Source organism: Sitodiplosis mosellana, unplaced genomic scaffold (assembly GCF_009176505.1).
Source record: "Sitodiplosis mosellana isolate CC-2019 unplaced genomic scaffold, AAFC_SMos_1.0 Smas_scaffold_2, whole genome shotgun sequence".
NCBI lineage: Eukaryota > Metazoa > Arthropoda > Insecta > Diptera > Cecidomyiidae > Sitodiplosis > Sitodiplosis mosellana.
The window spans coordinates 6,229,501-6,253,529 of NW_022595245.1; the positions used below are offsets into that span (position 1 = coordinate 6,229,501).

Genomic DNA, 24,029 nt, shown 5'->3' on the forward strand with positions numbered 1-24,029 from the left:
AATAAATATTTCCCATTCAAATTACAGTAAAACCATTTAATAAGATAAACCCATAGATAATGCAAGAAAGATTCGGCCGAAGCGAAGTGGGTATTGAATGTTTCACTATTTGGTGATTTTATTGTAATGTATACGTTATCATAATTATGATTAAAATGTGGTGAGAACAGCTCCAAAGTGATCTCATCTATTCGAAAGGTATTTTAGACGATTCAAATATTTTTTGAATGCATTACGAACGAATTCGTTTTGGTGAGCGAATTTGTTTTGAATCGACGCATATTTTAAGCATCTTGATTATTTACATATGACGATATCAGAAATTTTCCTGTTAGCCACACATAAATATAGTATTTTACGGCCTTTTGCTTTTAATTTTGCGCATAATTTGTCTGGTATTTAAGGTCAGTTCAACATGTCGATTATTGTTTGTGCATCGCCTTTTTGTGTAGAATCTGCAAAGCGTTTTGACAATATCGAATCGGCGAACTTTTTTCATACCCTTTGAATATTTGAGTTTTTTCATTTAAAGTTTTTTTTTTTCAAAGAGAACTGAAAAAATGTTGCACAGTTGCATTGCAAATAAAACCGGCCATTGCATTGAAATGATGGTGTAATGGTGTATCGAAGAATTCTCCCATGATAAATTATCATCATCAGACGTGGATCGGTTGCTTCCAATTCGATTCGTTTTGTTGTTTTTACTAACACAATAAGGCAAATGAAACAAAATCATCAAAAACAACGCAAAGACTAAGTAAGTTTTAATTGTGTTTATTACATTAAACATGATGACATTCGGTGAGACATTTTGTGTCTATAAATGTTATTGTTAAATTGTCTATGTCAATATATGGTTAAATAATAGTGTCAATCTCATTTGTCTTAGGGTGAATAATGCTATATCATTATAACAAAAATATTATTCATATTGAATCCAAAAATAATAGTCATTTGAATATGTGTTCCGCATCATATTGATACATATGTTATGATAATTTCATTGTTCAGAGGCGTTTTCATTCTTTTTATTTACATTTAACATAAAAATGCATATTTGAATTGAAAGTGTCCTTTCCGTCGAAGCAATTTGTTCAAAAATTGTTTGATTTCTATTGAAAATTGTTTCATTTGGTGGTTGTTGTTCTATTCTAAACTCATATGTATATATATTGGTATAGTTTTGTAAAATTGATTAAAAATAGAAGGTGTGCATAAATTCTTTTGTTTGAGACCATAAAACGATAAAATACATTATTTTCTCTATCTAAAATTGTTTCCCATTCTTTGTTCACTTCAATTTCAGAAAATAATTGTTGCATTTTTTTAACAGTGGCTTAATAGTTCTCTGTCATTTAGATAAAAAGATTTCCTAAAAAAGATTTGAATGAAATCATAAAGCAGACTTGTTTGTGTGTGTGTGTGTTGTTATTTCACTGAAAAGTTGGATCAGTTAGAGAGAGCCATTGAGCGGTGGCTGTCGCCGATTTTGATCTAAGTAGGTCATCGAACAGAGCACGATTCGCTTGGGGCAAACTTCGGTCATTACCAACTAAAGCACGTCCAATTATTTCATTGGAACCTGTGACGCCACGAAAACAGGAGTAGAATTAGGTATAGAAAAGCAATTTTCGATAGGGCATATAATATATATATAGTAAAACACATACCCAATAAGCTGTCGTGGGCGACAAGAATTTCAATTGTGCACGTTCTGAGAGTATCCTTGGGAATATCGAATGTGAGCGCTTCATTAAACACGGGACAGATTGTATTGCGATATACGCCCGATTTTCGCTTTTTGATCTTTTTACCATTCTGTATGAGCGACAATTTAACATATGGGTCTGATGAATTGCGTGACATATCGACAACTTTCAAATTACGAGCCTTTATCAAAACGACAGTCAATCGTTCAGCCGATGGCAGGTATGACATCGATACCATTACATCACCAAGATCAACTTTAGCATCTTGTTCAGAGCACGAGCCCAAAAATTGCCACATATCAATTTTATGCGTTAAATCCAATTTGCTCAAATCGATTTGTGTGCCACCAATGCAAAAATGTCGTGAATACGAATCAAAATCGTATAGCAAAATCTCAATGATGCGTCGACCAATCACTGATGGCCGTTCCTCAAAAACGAAATCTTCATCAAAAACTGTACGAAAAGAAAGACAATAACAAAAATTTCATGAATAAATAAAGGTGCAGCTGCACATAAGGGCAAATAAGAAGATTATAACTGCGGAATATACTTGGGTTCAATGTTCTTTTATGTATTTTGGTTTGCCAAAAGTTCGTTTTGTCTGGTAGCAAGCGAATTTTCGCATATGGGTCGGCTGTACCACTAAAATCTCTCGGTTGTAAATCATTTGCCTATCAACAGATGAATAATTATGAGCGAGGCTTCAGAGTATGCAAATGTGTTGTTGAATGAATATTTACCTCAATAAGTCGAACTGTTAAAATGCCTGCATTTGGATCATAGTTGATGGTTAAATTGATAACACCGCGCGTGTCCTCCGGTATGGATGGATTTCGTTTGATTTTCGCCTGAAAACGCACATAAATCAATTAATACGGTTGAATGAAAGCGTAATGAATTTTAAGTGTCATTAGCCATATATATTATTCTCATGCAATACGAAACCACTAAAACTTATCATCATTAAATCAACATTTGCCGAAGACACGAAACCAAATGGAATGGCTTTATTGCTTTGCCTATTTACCTGTTCGTACAAAGATGTATCGATTTTTGTGTGATCCAATTTAGCTTGCATGGATGAAACTTTTGGGCGTGCCGGACTCATTGCAAGCACAACATGTTTGTCGGTACGAGCGATTGGTACCGTATTACCCGACCCAATTGACAATGCCATCGATGTATGGCTGCCCGTCGGTGATGTTGGTGTTCCAGGCAGCGAATCGTCTAGATACATTCCCAACACACACGAAAAACAAATGAAATACATAAATCAGCAATAAACAAATTATTCTATATCGAACCTGTTGAAGTGGTTGCCACTGCTTCGCTATGCGTACTCGGATGCCGTGGATTTTGGATGGTTGGCACCCAAAATGTTTCGTTCACCGACACCGGGCTGCGATTCGATGAGCGTAGACTTGTTGAATCGACCGTATCCACATTATATGGTATGGCATTGTTCACTAAAAGTGCCTCTTGACTTTGGAACGAAGGAGAATGAGAAATGAGATGTGACCATCAACATAAATTTCAATTTCAACTGTCAATTCAATCATATCCCCACCTCCCTTTTCATTCGCACATATTTTACATACCTTGCACCAAACTCCTGACTCTCGCATGCCGTCTCCAGCAAATTCTTTTCAAACCAATTCAATTTATACTTTTTCGAGCAAGTTATATACAGAAATACGCCTATTACTGTGACAATCAGAAACGATATGGTTGAGTAGAGAGCCACTTGCGGCACAGTAATGTCGTCCGGATCGAATGTAAAATCCATTTTCCACGAGCAGAATGAAAAAAAAAAACCGACGAGAAACTTTACGTCAATTCACTTGAGCCTGTGGTTGCTTTTATTCAATCAACGTCTTTTTCCCCTTTATTCTCTCCGTCTCGAACAGCGTTTTCAATGTTAACCTATCAATTGGTCCGCAAATAGAAAAGAAAATCATTAAATGAATTGTGATTGTGCAGAAAATTTCATCAAAGAAAATTATGAAAATGCTTCAGTTGCATGGACGAAGAACAAAGGAAAAATTATAGGGAAAAAAGGGAAAATTGCCCACAATTCAATTGGGAGAGTTTCAAATATCAAACAAATATTACCAACAATGTTAGAAATTAGTATTCTTTTATCTCGGCACAGTGGATGCGTCAGGAGCAAACAGTGGAAACGCCAACTTTTGATGGTAAATCTGTATTTTCGGGCAGTGTATGCATTGTGCAAGGTGCTTTCGAATGCTGACTATTCGAAAGCAAAGTTTGTATCAAACACCATTTTTTCCTTTCAACCATATATTACGTATTTATAGTCGCCATTTGTAACAAATGAGAAAACATGTTTCAAGCACGTTCAGTTCTACCGAAAAAAAAAGAAAAAAATCCACCTAAATCCGACTTTATACTGTCGAACATTGCTAGTTTATATGATGTGAAACGTTACAGTTTCCAAGAATCGTATTATTTCTTTCCCTCACTCTCTTTCTTCATCTCCTTTTTTAAGCTTTGGCGCTCGTGGGCTTGACATCGGTTTAATTCATTGTTGAGCATCAATCGTTCAAGCTCACGCGCTGAAATGGACGCAATTATTTTTGCCACCGTCGGGCATTGGAGCGAACAAGCGCACACGACAAGATAAATATTGTCGCTCTCGGAAAATATGAATGTTTCCGTTTGTTCAACAAGCCACGATGTCAAGATATAAAAGCTTCAGCACATATTTTTTTTTCCGCATGATTAGTAACGAGACTATTTACAAAGTTCCGCATTATTAAGTGCTCCATGAGGCACTCATGGAATCTCATTATAATTTATGGTGGCTGCCTATTTCCGTACACCGCGATCATCAAACTGAAACTTAAATGAGATTTCCGAGTTTGGAAATGAAAATCGACCGAGCTCCTTTTGTTTACATTGATTTTATTACGTATTTTCTGTAGCAATACGGTTGCAATCTTAAAGTAATTATAAAGTTGTGAGATTTAATAATTTCTATTAATATTAATTCAGCAACATTTTGCTGAAAAGGTCGATGCAAGGCTTTTACTTGTGAAAACATTCGTCGTTCTTCGGAATTAAAATAGAATTATTGCACGTAGTTACCAGGAACACCATCACAAAAACACGAGTTGATGAAAATGGAACGGATTCGAGGTTACAAAAGGAATTTTATAGCTCATGTTCCGGCGACCCGGAATTATAGAGGAAAGAATTTGTCATGGTATTTCAGCGAACTTTCATTCCATCTGAACGTACGTCTCTTGATGAAAATACTACCCATACCCGACTATGATCAACAGCGTCAAATGAAATGCGACTTTAATGTCTGTTCTCAAATAGTTGTGATTTAGTGGGGGGGAAAACTATTTCACATTTCCCTGTTCGCAGGCAATGAATAAACTTTTGTTCAAGTGGTTTTGAATGAATCGCTCGAACAAAAGGGCTCCTTGTTGACATTCATCTATTCGATGAATTAAGCCTTGGATTATAAAAGCTATTTCAGATAAATTCATTTTTCCTAAGTGAATTCTATAGAGCCACGTTGTTCTCGAAGTTCCGGTTGTGCACAATGTCAACGAAAAAAAACATCGCTTTTATTGAATTTTCCTCCGAATTTTCAGCATTCGTTCCAAACAGCTTATTTGACAGGCAGGGGAAAAATGTGCACATATACCTCTTCGACTGGTCGCTGACAATCAATCAATTTCCTCAGAAGAATCATCAAAAAATAATGGTCAATAAGTAGCTCAGATCCTTTTTTCTCTCTTACTGTATTGTGCGCCGATCCCCGTGCCAATATATCAAATTCCGAATCAAAATACATTCCGAACACTTCATCACTGATTCATGGCGTTGCCATGAAATATGTACGGCAAACGATGTATCCACGAGCCACACAAATGAGTTCTCAGCGTTCGTAGCTCAGATTGATTGGATGCTGTATAAAATGAGATAACATTTCAATACATAAACGTGAAAGATGATTCCGCTTTGGATTTCCGACGAGGGCTGGAGAGAGATATGGAAAATGCTATCATCAGTCATCACACTGATGGTCTTTTTACGTCGTTGTGTGTGCTGTTTATTTCGCTAAAACTTTTATTGGATTTAATGGTATAGCTCTATATCTCTGATGTGAGATCACACGACGTCGTTCATTTTTTTATTTGAGTGAAGCGGATTTACAATAGCGAAACGGTTGCTAATTTGCATTGAAAGTGGAAATAGTGCGGGATTTTTCATTAACCGTGGCTTTGGCCACAGCAATGGCAACGCGCTGCGTAATGGCATTTCGTTTCGCAGAATGATAAAATCCAGCGATCGATAAATGCAATGCTACAACGTAATCGTAATTTTGTTGTGTGAACGCAGTGAGAGAGAGTCGACCGTAAAGAGCATCAGCTGAATCGGGTGCAATAAAATTGCGTTCGACGAAATTGCAGCAATAGTCATAACCAAGGCCAACACTGCGAGAGCAACAAACAACAAATATTTACATTTGTGTTGGAATGTTTTTAGTTTGTTGGATGCGCGCAATAGTTTTGTGCTCACTTTATTGACACAAGTGTGCCGACCGATGTGCTTGTTAGCTGCAATATCACGTACTCGTACATCTTTCACTAAGTCGTGTTTATGTTTCGCTCTTAATACATGTCTCCGTTCTGCAAATTCGCATGCAATGCACCGAATCCACAATATCTATGTGTATTTTGCTAGGTTACTCGTGCAGAAAATCATTTCGACAAACAAACAAAGTGTAACACGAGCAAAAAGCTCTCTCTCCCGCCCGCTATGTTGCTCAACTTCAACAGCTCTCGCCCATTATTCAATATGGAAATTCTTATTCATCTTGATTCTGCATAGAAAAGTGCTCAATTTTTGCAGTGAGAAACGTCGAATAAGCGATCCATGCTTTTAAGCAGAAAGTCATGTAGATTTTCTTCACAAATGCGCAATTTATTTCAGCTCTTTTTTCTCTTTCCTCCTTTTTTTTGTTTGTATAATTTCATTTTGAGTTCATCTCGTTCATGTTAGCTGGCAGCAATTGAAAGAGCTTCGGTTGCTTTCACATCAATTCCAATGAAAATGGTGAGAAATGCATTTTTCCGTTCCAAACTGAACGAAAGGTCAAAATGGAACAAATGGCGAATAATTTATAAATTTTCACGTGTAATTGCTTGACATAGCAGCCCCTTTTTTGCCTCCGAAACATTTTCTTCTGTAGCGAATCACATTTTCGCACAAAAGCGAGTGGAAAATGAGCTGCATACAGTATGCCATATGTGTATTTCTCCCTTTCATAAAGATGAAAAATAAATGAAAGCATCTGAGAAAACGAACATTGCGCACGTCTGAGGCATGTTTATTGAATTATCGAACTTTTTGTGCCGTTCCAAACTCGAACTACAACCCCGTCGAACAATGCGATGGGTTGGACAACAACCAAACAGTTCAAACAAAATGTTGCTTCTAATTTGGTGGACAATTTATTTTGAGCTCCATCCAATCAGCAGCCAATTTGCTAAGGTTAAACACCGAGCTCTCGAATCCAAAATTTAACGTTGGTCCAAAAGTTTGTTAACATTTTGGTCAACCAACATTTTATGGCGTTCATCGCCAGTGACTTTATTGCATCATTTCACGATCTAAAATGAGATTGGGTCCATGCCGTAAAATACATGGCTTCTATACGCGATTGTAGTTAAAATGAAAAGCTGCGTGGGGAATAAGAAAAGATGATATGTGTTTGGTTGAATCGCTTTCTTTCTCTGTCTCACTCGCACTTTGGCTAAACATGTAACATTCATGTGGATCAACACGCATTCTTGGTGCGAGTGGAACAAAGGGCGGTTGAATGATGGTGAATGTTCGGGCAATTTGAAATGAAACTCGTGAATTATTTAGATGTATAATGGAAAGATGAAAAACACAATGTGGAGAGAACAAAAAAATTCGCATTTGCACGGCACATAGTGGGCTGACATAGACAAAACACACATTCATCAACGCATATATAAGTGAAAGAGAGAATGGGAGCCTGCGACCAAAATTCAAGACTAGCCGTATTATGTGTTCATTATTGAACGATTCTATTCGATAGTCGTGCCAGTCATTTGTCATCATGGTTATGAGTGAACCGCGTCGCTACGGTTCTGTTTTACGTGAGACGGCCAACACAACTTCTTCTTCTTCTTCTTGACAACATGCACCCATGCTCATGTTCATGTTAAGCGAATATTTTCATGGTGGTTGGTATTGGTTCGTTGTGTTTGAATTGTCTTTGCAGCTATTTTGTCTCGCTAACATACGTTGTTGAGCCGTAAAAAAACACCTTTAAGCTGACTGATCATTATTTGAAATGAAACCGAGCATGTTAGATGTTATATATCGAGAAAATGATAGGTTTCATGTCGGCATGAATGGCATTGCCACCATTCAAATTCACCCACATGCACAACTCGTGCACATATAATACGTACATGGAATGGAAGCATTCGCTGATTATTTTATTGTATCTGAGCATAAAATTATTTCATGGAATCGCTCGATTCATAATAAACAACAGGTTCAATGTATATGTATCAAAGCGCTTCAGGGTGGCAGTTGCTTTTTATTCACATTTCAATTGGAAAGCATGAATGCTGTTCATTTCAACTCATACAAATGAGCGCCTGTTTCATCTTTCATTTGAACTTTTTGTTCAAATAACAGATAGAGCTTGTCGTTATACATTTATGTCGACTCTGGGTTGGAATTTATTGGAAAAACATTCATACAAGAGCAAAAATCCAACCATCTTGGTACCCATAAAAAAACACCTCGCCTCGCCTCGCTGTAAATTTTGCAAAATTTTGCTACGGATACTTGACTAGTGGTTCTCACTTTGTGCACTGATTCTCTCAACATCGTTTCATTAATTTTCAATCTTCGCAGCCATTTATATTAATTTGTTATTTTAGGTAGCGAGGAAAAAAACGAGAGAAAAATCATGAAAAAACTTACTCATTTGGTATTCAAGATAAGTCGCGAGTTTGGGTCATGGAAAAAGCACTGTATGGCGCGTTGCTGAATTGCATGAACCAAATTATATCGCTACTTATGTGTGCTCAACAGTTTCTATTCAACGCTTTCATAAAATGCAATTTCCATTTTGCATGAGGTGCCACGTGCGTGACCCGAGTTGTTCCGTTTTTTTTCTCTCTCGAATATGCATATGCACTCAATAAATCAGAAACAAAACTTCATGTGTGGTTTCAATGTTGTGAAAAATGTTTAACAGCTGAATAAAGTTCGTCGAATTACAAACAAAATGGTTTTTTCTGCTTACAATATGTGTGTACACTGTACAATGTATTACTAAATGAAGTTGGTATAATTTTAAATCAACTTTTTTCGGCAGTTTATTTTTATGCACTAAATGCAGTAACAAAAGTGGGCAAATTTACTCTTCGGTCCAATTTGTGCACCATACAATCCGTAATTTTATCCAATGATCCGATTAAATGTCGGCCTTTTTTCTGTAACGACCCATGCGATACATAAAACTGCAATATTTATGTGCTGTTCCGCCATCAATGCACTGTGTCCTAGTCGTAAATTCCGCACAGTTGGAAATTCTGCACGAAAAACGCGACGCTAGTACTATAAAAAGAGTCGTTTGGGGAACGTTAAATGGATGGCACATCGAGAGGGTGTTTGAATTTGGGAAAAGCATTGCAGCATCCATGATGAATTATTCACATTCACTACACGCGTGTGCAACCATCGTAATCGTCTAAAATTCAAGTAATTAGTCCATTGAAAGCACGGCTCGTTGTCGGTGTTCATGAAATTAATTTGGAAAATACCTTGAGGTTTGAAATTGTACACAGAATTCCAAATGCAAATCGTCACACTTCGATGATTTGACTCATTTTTATTCAGACTTTGAGAGAATCGTTCTGCATTTATTTCACTCAGTCGTTCTAATTGCTTTTATTTGTATTGCCAATGTGTGTTACCAAGCATGTGCGATAAGATAAGGTAGTGGGTTGTTGGTTATTTAAACCTTGATTCAACCAGTGCTGACTTCCGATTGGACGAGACACAATCAAACCTGTATATACATTTTCCTGAATGAATTTGATTAAAAACTTTGAGTTGCTTGGTACAACTGATAATGGTCGCTTCTGCCATTGATAATTATACCATTGTCACACAGAACAAATGATTTTCATTTTATATCTGAGTCGGTGGAACAGAACAGCCAACCAGTTTGTTTCAAACAATTATCAACCTTCATCGTTATTGATGATGATGATGTGAATGCGGAGGATTGTGTATCATACACAATAAACTCCAATTTGAGGTATTCCAATGAAAATCGATTGAGACTGGTGGAAAGATTTTTCCATTATCTCCACTGCATAACCATATGCAAGCACATACACACAGTAATTCATGGGTTTTATCGTTATTTATGAAAATTCCGATTTCCCCATGGGCGATGAAATGTGATCAAATGTGGTGTCAAAATATGTGGAGCATACTTAGTTTGATATTCATGGAGTTATTTTGAAAAAGGGAAAAAAATCCCCAAAAACAACCAATTTGCTTACATTATTACGCATGACTTAGTCGAACGCGTTAAAATGGATTTTGCACAAACTGATTCGGGAAACTTTGCATAAAAAACCGTGCGTCACTGCTCTCAAAATCGTCTGGAAATTGAATATCTTTGGTCGTGTGTTGAAATGCACAGTTGTCAGGTAAAAAATTGTCATGAGAATTTTCAACCACAAAACCCGTATACGGCACACATTCTTACCGAATCAAGCTTTAAAGCCAGCGCCATGTGCTTAGGCCAAACTGGGTTTCGGTTGATGCCACGTGCTCATGGGAGCAACGTTCTTTACATTTGTACTCACAGGCTTTTGTCACGCTCCTTCGATAAATTAAGTCTTCGCTTTCAACAACAACAACAACAACGGCACGCCTGTTTAGCATCAATTCCACACAATTGCTTACACGCACCGTAAACAACGTACACAAAGTATGGCCGCAACAAAACACATTGTCATAAAATGCTTCAAGTCATAAAGTAAACACAAAAATGTTTTGAGTTGATGGTTTTTTTTTCTTCACGAAAGTGAGGTGAGGTGATAAAGGAAACGTGGAAAAATCGATGAATTCCTACCTCGACTTCGAGCCACTCCAATTTTGTTTAGGTTGTCGATTAGACGGGGAAAATAAATACAAAAACTCATTATTGACGCTTTTGCATTTTGGTTTTACATCATTTTCGCAGAGGATTGGAAACCACGAATTGCTACCTCATCTCAATTTGCGCACCTACAAAATTTGATTCATCTATTCATCCACTTATATTCGTGCTCTTATTATTATCCTTATGAATTCATTAATGCAATTTTGCAAGTGTTTTCCAGAAGCGACATCGTAAAATACGGTAAACAGTGTTTACTAAACACAGCGCGAGGCATCATGCCCGAGCAGAGATCATATGAGGTAATATTTTATTTCTGAGTCCACTGAAAGTGATTGTGTCTGTATCCAAGGCAAGTGACAGCCGCATTATTCAAAGCGAGCGGGTCGAGGGTCGTGGTACATGTTTGAGCTTTTGTCACGTTGTGTCATCGTGAATAAATTAATTCGACGACGAAATCGATTTGGTGTTCAGTTAAATGTGAACAAGAAAATCCAATTAAATTTTAATTGCTACTGAATGTGACGATAGTGCATTGTAGTCGTTGAAAAAACCGACACACTGTCAACACACATCTATGGTACATCATGTCGAATCACTGATTCGTTGATATGACAGGCTCCGATGAACAAGATCGGCATATATTATTTACGCCGATTAAAAGGATGACACTCGCTTCTTTTTCTTCTGTCTATTGTCAAGCATCGGTTCGGGCATAGAAATATGTTTACCTAGATGTTCTATACTGCATAAATATGCCGAGCATAGACGCGTACGGACGATCGTGCGACGAACGTATCACCAGAGCCATCGTTGCTTGCTGTGTATTGTATTCATACACACACTAACGCGTGCATTTGCAATACACGGGCCGACCGTGCATTGCGAGACGCACGCGTTAGTGTGTGTATGAATACACAGCGAACAACGATGACTCTGGTGATACGTTCGTCGCACGGTCGTCCGTACGCATCTATGCTCAGCATATTTATCTTGCATAGAAATATGCCCGAACCGATGCTTGTCTATTGTTCGAGGTCAAAAGTGTGCTGTCGTTCAGCGGAAATGAGATAAACTGGTTTCACTGCGACGAATTGTGTAAAAAAAAGTTCAAAAAGGTATTTTCATGGAGTGAATTTCGAGCCTGTTGCTGGGTTTCGCTTTCAAATCGGCCAACCATTTCCGATGGTAAATAGCTGTTAAATTAATTTGTTTTCTCGATGAATACGGTCGGCAACGGAGAAAAATACGCAGTTTTCCCTAATTTTCCACAAAACGTTGTCTATTATCGTACCTTTCAAAGGGACGACACGTTTTGACGAAGTCTACGGCGAACTCATGAACTATCGAAAAGTCAATACAAAATGATACGAGAGTTCGTGGCGCTGCGAGCGCTCAAATGATGTTTGCACTGAAGTGTCGTCAGCTTGGTACCTTTCGTTTAACACAAGGCACAATGAGAGAATCTAACGGAATTACATTAATTGACAGTTAACAGAAGAATTGCGAAATAAATTTCGAAATTCTTTCCCAATTACAGGAGACGCAACAACATAATAATGGCCAAACTTGTGTTAAGACGTAATTCACATCAGTTAAACGACAGATTGGTGTGCTTGTCTGGGGGCAGAATAAACACGTTGATGCCAAAGTTTCTATGTGCTTTGAATTTGGCACAAAGCGTTGCAATCAACGTCGATGAAATCGTCTAATTGAATCATTCCAATTCTACCGACGCTCCGTGCAACATGGACGAAAAAAAGTTTTCGTGTTTCACCCATTCGGTCGGTGGAGACCTTGAATCGTTTTGCAAGGTTTTAAAGTCAATAGTTCAATGTATTTAAATGTGTGTGTGCTGGGGCAACATTTTCAAAACAGTCTCGAACGCGTAGAAAATCATTTTCCTAACACAATATGTTTTGTATTGTTAGTGTCATTCTGACACTGTCAGAACCCGATATCATTAGGAAAGGTCACACATCTGATACTCTCGACAACAAAATATCGACAATAAAATTGATACCACCTAACATTGTTGAGTTGGAGAATGTTGTGTTTTCTGATGTTACTTCGGTTAAATGTTGTTTAGATAACATCGCACGCACACCGAGTCTAATGGCACTTCGATTTACTCGTTATATAAACTTGTTGCTTTGCGGATTGATTCGAAGTGAAAATAATGTATAAAACCAGAGACACAACAATAATACTTATCACTCGAAGCCATAAGCTCACTTTGACATTTTCAGACTCACTTCAACTGAAAGGCACTTTAATCGTCGGCGACGATTCGTCGCATGAATCTAAACGTTTTCCATGTGAAATGCGCATTTTTGGAAACTGTTTCAATTTTTCTAGTATATTCGAATGGGTCAATTTCTCCTATGTTCGGATGGATGGGCACCATAGCTTTGAATAGCAGACGGATTTTCTACTATTCGAATTCTTTTGGTTTCTTGCTTTTGCTTTTCTGACGAAAATTCTAGATTTTCCATTCCATTTTTTTACGTTGAAGAATTTTTCTCGTTTCGCAGTAATTTTGCGGGAAAAAAAACATTTTGCACACTTTAAGTTATGCTGTTGGCATAATATACATTATTCATATGGCTGCGTTTTGGTGATGGGGAGCGAGTATATTTACAAGTCACTTGCAGAACATTTCGAAAACGAAGAAACTGACTTTTCAAACATAAATAAAAAAGGAACATTTTCTTAGAAACAAAAGAAAAAGAGCAGAAGCAAAAAAAAAACTGGCAAAAAAGGTGGGACCATTAGAAAACTTCACTGCCACTTAGAAGCCCACTTTTTCTCAAGCTTAATTCTTTTTCTTGCGCATTTTTTTCCCTCAACAAAAGTAATCCTGAGGATGAAACCATTTTAAGTTTTTGGTTTCCGTCAATTCTCATGAAGAAAGTGAGAAAAAAACGTTATAAGCCGTAATTTGAGAAAAGAGTTGTAATCTATTGCATGGCTTTATTTCATTAAATAGAGTGGTTTTGCAAAAGATTTTTTTTATCATCTTCACAACGGAATTCGATTGCAAGGGGAAAATATATTCAAGAGAAGTGAAAAACCGTGAATAATGAGAAGTGACCCAGTATCAGTTGTGTTAAAATCAGAAAGAATTATCTTTTGTGGTCGGTGCAACCGGAATGTGTTTGTTGAACGGGGTGTTTGGATTTATCTTGATCTTTGGGGTTACTTTCGAGCTTAATTACCCCATTTCATGGAAAATGCTCCCTCTTCAGTAAAACAATGTTTCCCTCGTTTTATTTTCCTCTTAAACAGTGTGGAGGATGAAAGCGAAGTGAGATAGGGATAGGGAGTTCAATAAGATGAGTGGAAAATTACGCGCGAAAAGTTTTTTTTTATGAATTCGAAGCGCTCTCTTTCGTCTCTTTGTTGTTTGTCTTTGAAGCGTTGAAAAGAAAAGGTAAAATAATACGAATCTAGTGTCAAGGGTGTCATCAGAAAAGTCGACGCTTTTTTGCTAGTTCATTGAATGTGCACCTTACAGAACATCAAAACAAGAAATATCAAACGAATTCAAGCGAATAATATTAAGAATATTGTATTTCAAAAGCAGTTGTTCGCGTACAAAGAGCAAACGAATTCGAGCATATTTAAATCGAGCATTCATTATTACAATCGTACCTTATCGAAACGTTGTGTCATAAATTTTCAACAGCAATAAAGAGAGAACAAGAGCGAATAAGTACGTATGGAAAATCCATCAAAATCAAATATGTTACCGGACTTGTTTGCAGGCATAAATCGGTCGCGAGATAAGAATGTTGATTGTTTCAAGCGCGTATGTTATACGTCTGTTTTACATATCGTCATGTTTTTTCCGAAATCGTACTTCACTTCTGCCTACACACAGAAAATAAAACGTGAAGCAGTTTCAATGAGGAAGCGTCATGTATCTAAATCACGTTCATCGTTTTCTTCGAAACGGCAGCTCAGGCTTTTACAAGCTCGAATTGTGTCCACGTGAAATATTACATCAAAAATGTATCTTTGGTCGAATAAAAAAAAAAAATGCAAACGGCAACTATACGAAAGTGAAGGGAGAAATGAGCTTTTTTTCTCATTACAACGGCGCACATGTCCCCAGTATGGTAGAACGTTAAACAAAATGGAAAACAATTCCAATGTTCATAAACATATCCGATCTCAACAGGATACATATAGAGAGAGAACGGAAAAAATGCCAACAAATTCGAATGATGCGTACAAAACCATTTTCATTCGATGCTTATTTCATTGTTTTTCATAAGATTGCATTGCTTTCGGTCTGTGAAAGCCTTTTCAATGAAGCACGTTTTTTAAAGCCCATCGTTTATTTTCATCTTTAATTCGTCAGCCGCACCAAAATGGCGCAGCAATACGAATGGCTCGCATATATGCGTGTGTATACACAGACGCATTGAAAGATAATTAAATGGATTATCTCTTATTTATAAAAGCACCATCAGACCAATGGAGAGGCCGACACAGAGAAAGCAAGCGAAAGAGAGAGAGAGAGAGAGAGAGAGAGAGAGAGAGAGAGAGAGAGATAGAGAGAGAGAGCGGGAGAGAAGAGCAGAGAGAGCAGAGAAAAGAAGGCGAACTTTGGCCCACAGACAAAAGAAGCTTGTGTAATACGAATGTTTAGCACACACATTAATTTGACACATCTTAACCCTTTATCACATTTCGGTTCCTAAAGTAACCAGATACGCCAGACGCTATAGCTATGAAACCACTGAATATTTTTACATTCTTGTTTGGAAACAAATGTAGGGAAATGAACAAGCTTTCATTTGATACTTTACAGGCTGCAATCGGCTGGCTGAATGGAAAAGTTTTTCTGTTCATGTACTGCTGTAAAAAAAATGCGAAATTATAGCAGAATTCCACATTTTTCCTCCTCTTATCTTGTGGGTTTGTTCATTCTCTTCAATTGTCAAATTAGGACTCGTAGGACCAAAACACATCAATTTAACTTTCTGCATCATTAGTTTTATGAAATTTAATTTTTTCAAGCTTTTATAGTGATTTGACACTTTTGACTCTTTTCCGATTTTCTCGACAAATACGCAATTTTTCAAAAATCTAAGTATGAGGTCTTTCTCTATTTATCATGGCACAAAAAATATAACAAAATGATTCTAAAACAAAAAATTGTGCATCAAAGGGTTAAGAGTGCCATTTATTCGACGACCATTCTTCCAGTTTCTATACGCTTTTCGCGCGTGAATCTCCGTAACAATAATCACCAACATAATGAGGCGAATAAGGTGTATGGAAAACGAATGGCGCTTCAGATATCATGTATTAAACTGTTCTCATTTTTATCCTGCAAGAGCGTCGAGCCATTTTTTTCGCTCGTAATAAAACGTAATGTACAAACACAGCGGTACATGTGCGTGCTGTTGTTTTTATTTTGCGCTGCCAAAGGACATTTTTTTAAATTTTAAATGCTCGTTTTGCACAACGCTCTTCCATGGAACGCTGTTTTATTGTAGAGAAAAGGCTGTTTATGACAATGGGGCCTTGTGTTGCGTTCATCTCTTTTTATTTAGCCGTTGCTAGCTAAAAAAAGAAAATTGATTTCGATTCTTTTTTTCATATTTATTTTCTCTCATAATTCTCATTTGCATAGCCTATTCAGCATTGGGCTATAGCAATTGCCGTCACGCGAAATAAAGGCAAAATACTTGCGATAACTTTTTTTTCCTCATTTCTCTCACAACCAAATACGCATTAACCATTTTATATTACCAGACACTTTTCTTCTATTTGCACCACTTTTCTTTCACTATCTCTCTCTCTCACATATTAATTAATTTTTTGTCAGCTCTTTCTTCGCGAAATTGGCGCGCGGAACAACGATAGAAATTTATTGAATTGTATATTTTCAAATTTCATGTGATTGCCAGTTATTAAAATGTATTATGAGAATTGCTCGGAAAATTATTATTCTATGGCTTGAAAAATCCTTCCTAATGGCGGTACATCACACAAACCATTAAACTTAAATGCACAACACGACCAATGTTTCGCTCGTTCACTCGCACGCGCCGCGTCTATAAACATGTTACAAATCACCTGTTCCGTGTTGATTTTTGTGATGCCATAAAACGGCTTTCTTAAGCGGATAGATCTACATGGCACTGTCAACGGCGATAGAAGCGGAAGAAAACGTGAATGGCTTAAATGCAAGGATATGAAATGTGTGAGGTGTAATGTAAATAGCAGACGATGAGCTGCTTTTTTTCACTTTAGATCCATCTATTTATCGAATGGTTTAACGGCATTGCAGCGACAAGCTGATTGTGAGTCACAATTTGTGACTAGCAAAACACAAGAAATTTTCTCGCCCAAAACCGGGGATAAAAGATAAAATCATTTGCAAAAAAGTGGTTTACTAGCAGCATAAAAGTGTTTCGAAACTCGAAGGCTGAATTATTCACGTATAGATGCTGACGCAAACCGACTGGACAAAGACATAAACTTTCGTAACTGGACTCATCTTTTTTTTATCGTTCCTTGTGGTATCTTTATTTTTTGCAAAGGGTAGAAAAAAGAGAGCGAGAGAGCGAGCGAGAGAGAGAGAGATATAAGTCGAAGTGAATCCTTTATTTGGCCGTTAGATAATTCTACGGTTCATGAATAACACACAACCGAGCGCGCAATGAAATCAAATCTCCGTACAATTTTCGTGTGTATCATATTCAGTCAACCATATGTTTAGATATTTATTTGATGTGTTGTGGCATCAGTGTGTGAATCGAGCACAATGAAACCCATCAAAAAATGACTATAATCGCAAACGCCTTTTGTCCGACGGCACTAACTCGCTTGGACACAACAAGCCAGAAACTTACTCAATAATAATCTCAGCAAAACTGCGCATTGTACCATTCGAAGACGGTCTCTCGGTCGGTACAATAGAAAATTGAGTTTATCACATACACAAAAATTTGTTCATTAATATTTCATGAGGACTCCTGAACTGAAAAGAATAACTTTTCCTCTGACAAGAGTCTCTTATTCCAAAAAGCCCATAAATCCAAAAAACAAAAAAGACAAAAAACAACAACACATCACATCAACAAAGCACAAAATTTAAAATTCAAATTAATATTGAAATTTGAATTACCTTCAAGTTGTAGCCTTTTCAATTGAAACCCATTTAATGATTTGATCGGCACTCAAACTGCGTCATTATGCTTGCAAATTGAGAGAAATAAAATAAATCGACAGCTTAACGTTGCAAATCCAACGAATCACTTTGAAATTGACTGCAACAATTTTCAGATTTTCAAGCATATGGTAGGGAAAATGATGCAAAACCAAAAAGTTTTCTATTCGAATCAATTACTACTGAATATTATTCGAATTGTGTGACACAAATCAGGCGGAACTGTGTGAAAAACTTTTAACTTTTATTAATGAGACGACGAAATTCAAAGCACTCAATTAGAATGCGTACCAAATTCGGTTGAAACCATACGAGTGGATTCGCGAAAAACAACAGGTTTCACAACACTCAGTGAATGACGAATGCTGACAGAGTCACGTCGATAAAACTTGAACTAGAGGAACAAGTTGGAGATAAAAACCTATCCGTTGGAATAGCAAACATCAACTGGTTGAACAGCAAAATGCCATTGTGAACTGTTTAGGATGAATATGCAGCATTCGACAACAGTCACGCGTATGACGACAACCAACTGATGTGGTTGTGTCTCTCTCTCTCTCTGTGTGTGTGTGTCCGTATGTGACTGTGCTTGTGTCGAACATTCCAACATGCATGGAAAAGTGGAAAAATGCTGATGCGAATACGCGATAACGACAGCCGCCACCTAACTCGCTAATAAGGGAAATTCACATTGTAAACAAGCAAAAATGTGCGACTCCACATAGAAACAGCCATGATTAAGGGAAACAAGTTTGTTTTTTCTTGGCCTGTGCTTTGGTGGTGATTGTGTTTTCTATTCCAACTTGTTGTCACTGGGTGTATGTGTGCATGTCGTACAAAATCAACAGGCAAAACGAGTATGCTGTGTTCACAGTTCGTGCACTTCAGTCCAGCAGGACAGTACATACAAGTATTGGGGAAATTCTCTTTGTTTTGCGCAATATTCAATACGCATATATACATTTTCACATCAGTTATATGACTCCAGGGGTGTATTCAACTTGTCATATACTTGTGATTTGTATTTGTTTTCTCTAGAGAAAACCAATTCAAAAACAATCTGTCGAGAATGTTCAGTTCAATGTTCGAAACTTCATTAACAACGCATTAAAATTACGAAGAGTCGTGCAGGGAGCTCGAGCTGAAAATCCCTGCAGTAAACAATAATCGCAACATGCGAATAAAAAAAAAACTTCCAGTAAACAATAATATGAGCAGCAGAAGCCAAAACACAAATTAACACAATGCATTTTACAGTGTAGCTGTTGTTTTTATTGAAGCTTCGCTCGCTTTTCGATAGATGGCGCTGTTGAAAGTTCCACTGCAAAGCTGTATTCCTTTCATTTGTATTAAATTCACACTGTTTATGATGAGTATCAAACTATAAACAACAACATTCATTGCACAATCCTTCGAAGACGCTGAAAAAAGGCGTGATCTCTTATCAATCCCTTTGGCATGAACCATGAATTTCACACATTTTATTGCGTCAATTAGTTTTCCCAGCAATATTCGAGTCATTTCGCATCAAAACATCTGAAACTATTAAATGAATTAAGATTTTGATACTAGGAAACAAATATTTCAGGTCAAACGCGTACAAGTTGAAAGTTGTCTGATGAAACTTTTTGAAAAATGTGCCGCTACAAGGGGAAATATTGTTTGAATTGATGATATCGATGTGTGGAAATGAATTTTATTTGAAATGCAAACCAGTTCCATCGACATTTATTTCTGGCGAATTTCCTATAAAGTTAATTTTTTCAATTTTAAATGAAATCATTGTTTTTGTTATTGTTTCGTATACCGTTCGATCGGATGAAGCCTTTCGTTTTGATGAAAACGTGTTTTGTTTTGCATCATTTTGTGTTGAAATCAAGGAAAACGTAGTTGAAAATAGCACGCAATACCTTGAAAATAGCACGCAATACTGTGTATGGTGCTTCGTCACACCCAATAAAATGACCGGAATGATGATGAATGTTAAGGGTCACAAAAATACTCTTGTCATGTGCTTTCGAATTTGAGGCTTGAAATTGCTTACTCAGGAATACTCGGAACAATCTCAATTTCTTCGTATTTTTATAGAACGCAAATAAACTTTGATGATAGTCTAACTCTAATTCGAAATGGAATTTTGTTCCGCTTTACTTTGTTTTCTGTTCAAGAACACTGTTCTATCAAATTCTCTTTGATCACCGAAATACCAATACATTGATAATTATTCTTATACGGCGTTTTATAGCACGAAGACTTATGCGTCGATTCAAGATTAAAGTAAAAGCCAAAGAAATGAAAGTGGCGTGAAATTCAGTGCAAAAGTCGTGTAACTATTATGATATTTGCGTAATGTCCACTCAATGGACCAGTGTTTTATTATTCTCTAAATCAAATGGGTTATTTCTGATGCAATAACAACCTTGTTTTCCAACAGATCTGTAGTCACGTTTAGGTTTATCAGTAAACAAAAGAAAAACGTATAAATTGTTATGATTGAATTTACGATCAAAACAAAACGTATGCGACACACTTCAATGGCAACTCAACCAATGAATGAAATCGTCACCGAAACTGTTATGAATATGCCGATTGAGTGCAATGAAACGAATATTTTGAAGCAAGTAAATGACCTCAATGCGTTAGTAATTCAATATGAATATTCGAACATGATTCCATGCTTCGAGTTTACCATAAGTTTATGTAATTGATTTGGATTGTGGAATTTGGGGAGAATTAATGGTTTAGAAACAATTGGCGCACTAAGATCACCGTGTAATTTTCTAAGAAAGAAGACTCAAATCTCTGCTTGAAAATAGCTTGATTTCAAACAAGATGTTACACTTTAATCTACTGCTAATACTGCTGTCTTCACCTTGCACAGCGACATCGTTCGATGCCTATGATTTTCTTCTCCACATTTTATGCTTTTGTACGGCTTCTGCAGCGGTATTCAATATATGCGCGGACGTATTCGATTTTATCATAATTGAATTACAAGCATAATCCGAACACCTAGTTGCCTTTCGAACGCATTTTAGCCTCGTTACCGAACGAATACATCGGTTCTACGGGAAAATGTGAATCAGGGATGGACTTTGGCGATTTGAACTGAATGAATTTTTTCCTCATGAAATTGATGTAATTCATTCTCTCCGTAAAGTGAGAAAATTATTATTTTTGACCAACCGATAAACTTCCTCATTAGAACAATCGAATGAACAACGTTCGACAACAATAGATCATACGCTACATTATGAATATTGATTAGTAATTGTTGGTAATAAGATGTTTTTCAATGAAATCATACACAATTTCCAAGCCCTGCACTTGTTTCTGCTTTTATCAACAGTACGTTTGTTTTGTTTTTGTTTCGCTGTGCAATGTCGAAACGACGATTTTTGCCGCGTTTTTTTCTACTTTCAATTTCGCGGCAGGGGTTTTTCGCCTTCGGCTCACACATTTTCGACGAACGACAATCGTTGAACAAACACGCATCATGAAAATGTCGTTGTAGACGTGAACAGATGATATTTAAGCCAGAAGCCAGCTCAATAATTAAACTAGTGTGATTTGTTGTGTGCTTTTAGCGAGACCGAATCGATTGATTTCGCGCTGAACACAGATCGTATTGTGAAGAAAAATTAAAAGGAGAGACGTTATTGAGTGGAGAGTGAGCAAAATATACTGATAACAATTGGGCTAACGAAATTCAAAATATTAATAGAAAAACGTAAACGCATTATTCAGTTGAAAAAAAACTAGGTTAATTTGATACTACAATCATCACAAAAATGCCACCAGCTGCTGATTATCCGTGCATAATTTGTCGGGAGACTTGTTGTTGTGTCACAAAAACCGATGATCATAATTCGGACACCGAAATAAATGGCAACGGAATTGAAATTATCACGAGAGGTGAAAGTGTGCTGACAACCGCACTGAGATCATTGCGCTGGAATCGATTTACTACAACAGTGCGAAGCGATGAAAAAGTTTTAGATCAAGAAAAATGCCGACCGATTATCTCGCTAAAAGAAGTTGCCGATCATGATTCGTATGACGATTGCTGGATTGTGTTATATGATCGTGTTTATGATGTGACAAAGTTTTTACACGAGGTAAATATTGACATTCAATTCAGATTGAACATTTATAAATCAGATGATCGATATTAATTGAACGATGAATTGGTTTTAGCATCCAGCCGGACATGATGTGATCCTTGAATATGGTGGACGTGATGCAACCACCGTTTTTCGTGGTCATTCGCAATTCGCCATGCGTTCAATAAAACTGTACGAAATCGGTGAATTGCCGGAAAAAGAACGAATTTATCGAGTAGCCGGTCGCTTGAGATGCGATGAATTACCCGAATAGAAAACAATGTTTCCTTTGCTAGATTTATCGGCTCCGGCTTTGTACTCAATTTATTTTTAAGCACTTTTTTGTCGAGTATTTATTTTAATTATTTTTATTAATTTATTTTACTTCCAAATTGCAATCTGTGTTCAGAGTTCAACAAATTGGTTATAGATCATTTTGTTTTATTTAAATAAAAACGAAAAATATTCATTTTATTCGCTTGTTGTAAAAAATCAATCAACTGCGGTTATTCACTTCATTTGAATAACCTCGAATACCTAAGCAAAACCTGTTGACATAATTCTGTTGTTAAATAAAATACCATGCCTCTCAATTATCGATTGTCATTCATTAATTTTGTTGCTCGTAAATAAGTTGCTACTGAATTGAACCGAATAGCATGGACCACCCGGATGCATTTCGAGTTTAGCTTACGTCGAACAAACTTGTCTTGATACAGCAAGTCGAATTGACTATTGAATGTAATTTCAATTTTATTTTTTGCCGAATGGAAATCTTTGAAAATGAGTCATGTTTTATGAAATATTACATCACATCACTGCCAGCCGGTTAGCCACAGGATAATCAATATAGCAACACCACATAACAGAAATAAAAAAAACTATAATTTTTTCATTCCTTGATATTCAAATTTAAAGCGAAGGTTGGATTGAGAAATCAGCAAAGTTTGAAAACCTGCACGCATATTTAAATTTAAAATTTACCCATCATTGGCTCAAGTCATTATAGACCGCAATTTACGCATAATTTCTATAAATGTAAACTTTGGCGAGAAGAATAGTACAGGTATCGATAAACCATATAAATTACCAGACACAACTCCATTAGGACTCTCAATTTAGGAGTGACTCTTGGCTGCCGAATCCCCGATCGAAGAACTACAGCCAGAATAAATTTTAATTGGAAACATTCGTACGTTGAAACGGTTTTCGTTAGTATTGGATTCATAACATGAACACAGTAGAAACAGAACTGAAATCTGTCAGTAGATTCTGAAAGGCTCATCATTTTTTTAATCATTTGCCTTTCGACCACCTTAGAGTGCAACACCCTGTATTACACGGTCCATTTGAATTGCAAAAGCGATCAAATTTTATTGATTTCAATAGCGTCATGCTAACTAAATAATAATATTCCCACGTGTTAAGTTCAATGCATAGCTGTAAACAATCGATTACATCATAAAGGTTGCACTGATAAAGTTTGTTAGGAATGTCTACTGTTTTAATTCGTTTTGTCTGGGATTCTTTTTGCCTGAAACGCGCAAAGACTTGATCAAAAATGAAATCTTACACTTTTTTGAATACGAAAAAAATTCAGTCATTTCGAACGCGTTTGTTCTTATCAGAATCTTAACGCAAATCATTTCTGAAACATACATCACAATCAATAAATAATCACCAATGTTCGTAATTTTTTCTGGCATTGATTGCGCAAGTGAAAAAAGGGGCTACAATTGCTATGAGAAGAAATTGCCACTGAAGCGATGTATAATCAAATTGAAATTATTGGTTGCAATCGATCTATATCACACATT

The 24,029-nt window shown here is 36.7% G+C and overlaps 2 protein-coding genes across 2 annotated transcripts; one reads left to right on the forward strand and one right to left on the reverse strand.

Annotated features, from left to right (window-relative positions):
* Window positions 1-640: 640 nt before the first annotated feature.
* On the reverse strand, window positions 641-18,574 carry LOC129565155 (synaptotagmin-5). Its single transcript, XM_055439715.1, has 8 exons — window positions 18,068-18,574; window positions 3,311-3,635; window positions 3,017-3,195; window positions 2,740-2,939; window positions 2,453-2,560; window positions 2,263-2,383; window positions 1,671-2,165; window positions 641-1,582 (listed from the first exon to the last, which is right to left on the reverse strand). Exons 2-8 carry the CDS (start codon window positions 3,496-3,498, stop codon window positions 1,434-1,436), a joined length of 1,440 nt encoding a protein of 479 aa, XP_055295690.1. The 5' UTR covers window positions 3,499-3,635; window positions 18,068-18,574; the 3' UTR covers window positions 641-1,433.
* A 3,076-nt stretch (window positions 18,575-21,650) lies between these two features.
* LOC129565166 (uncharacterized) lies at window positions 21,651-22,805 on the forward strand. The gene is made up of 2 exons (XM_055439729.1): window positions 21,651-22,227; window positions 22,307-22,805. Exons 1-2 carry the CDS (start codon window positions 21,901-21,903, stop codon window positions 22,484-22,486), a joined length of 507 nt encoding a protein of 168 aa, XP_055295704.1. The 5' UTR covers window positions 21,651-21,900; the 3' UTR covers window positions 22,487-22,805.
* The last annotated feature ends 1,224 nt before the right edge of the window (window positions 22,806-24,029 follow it).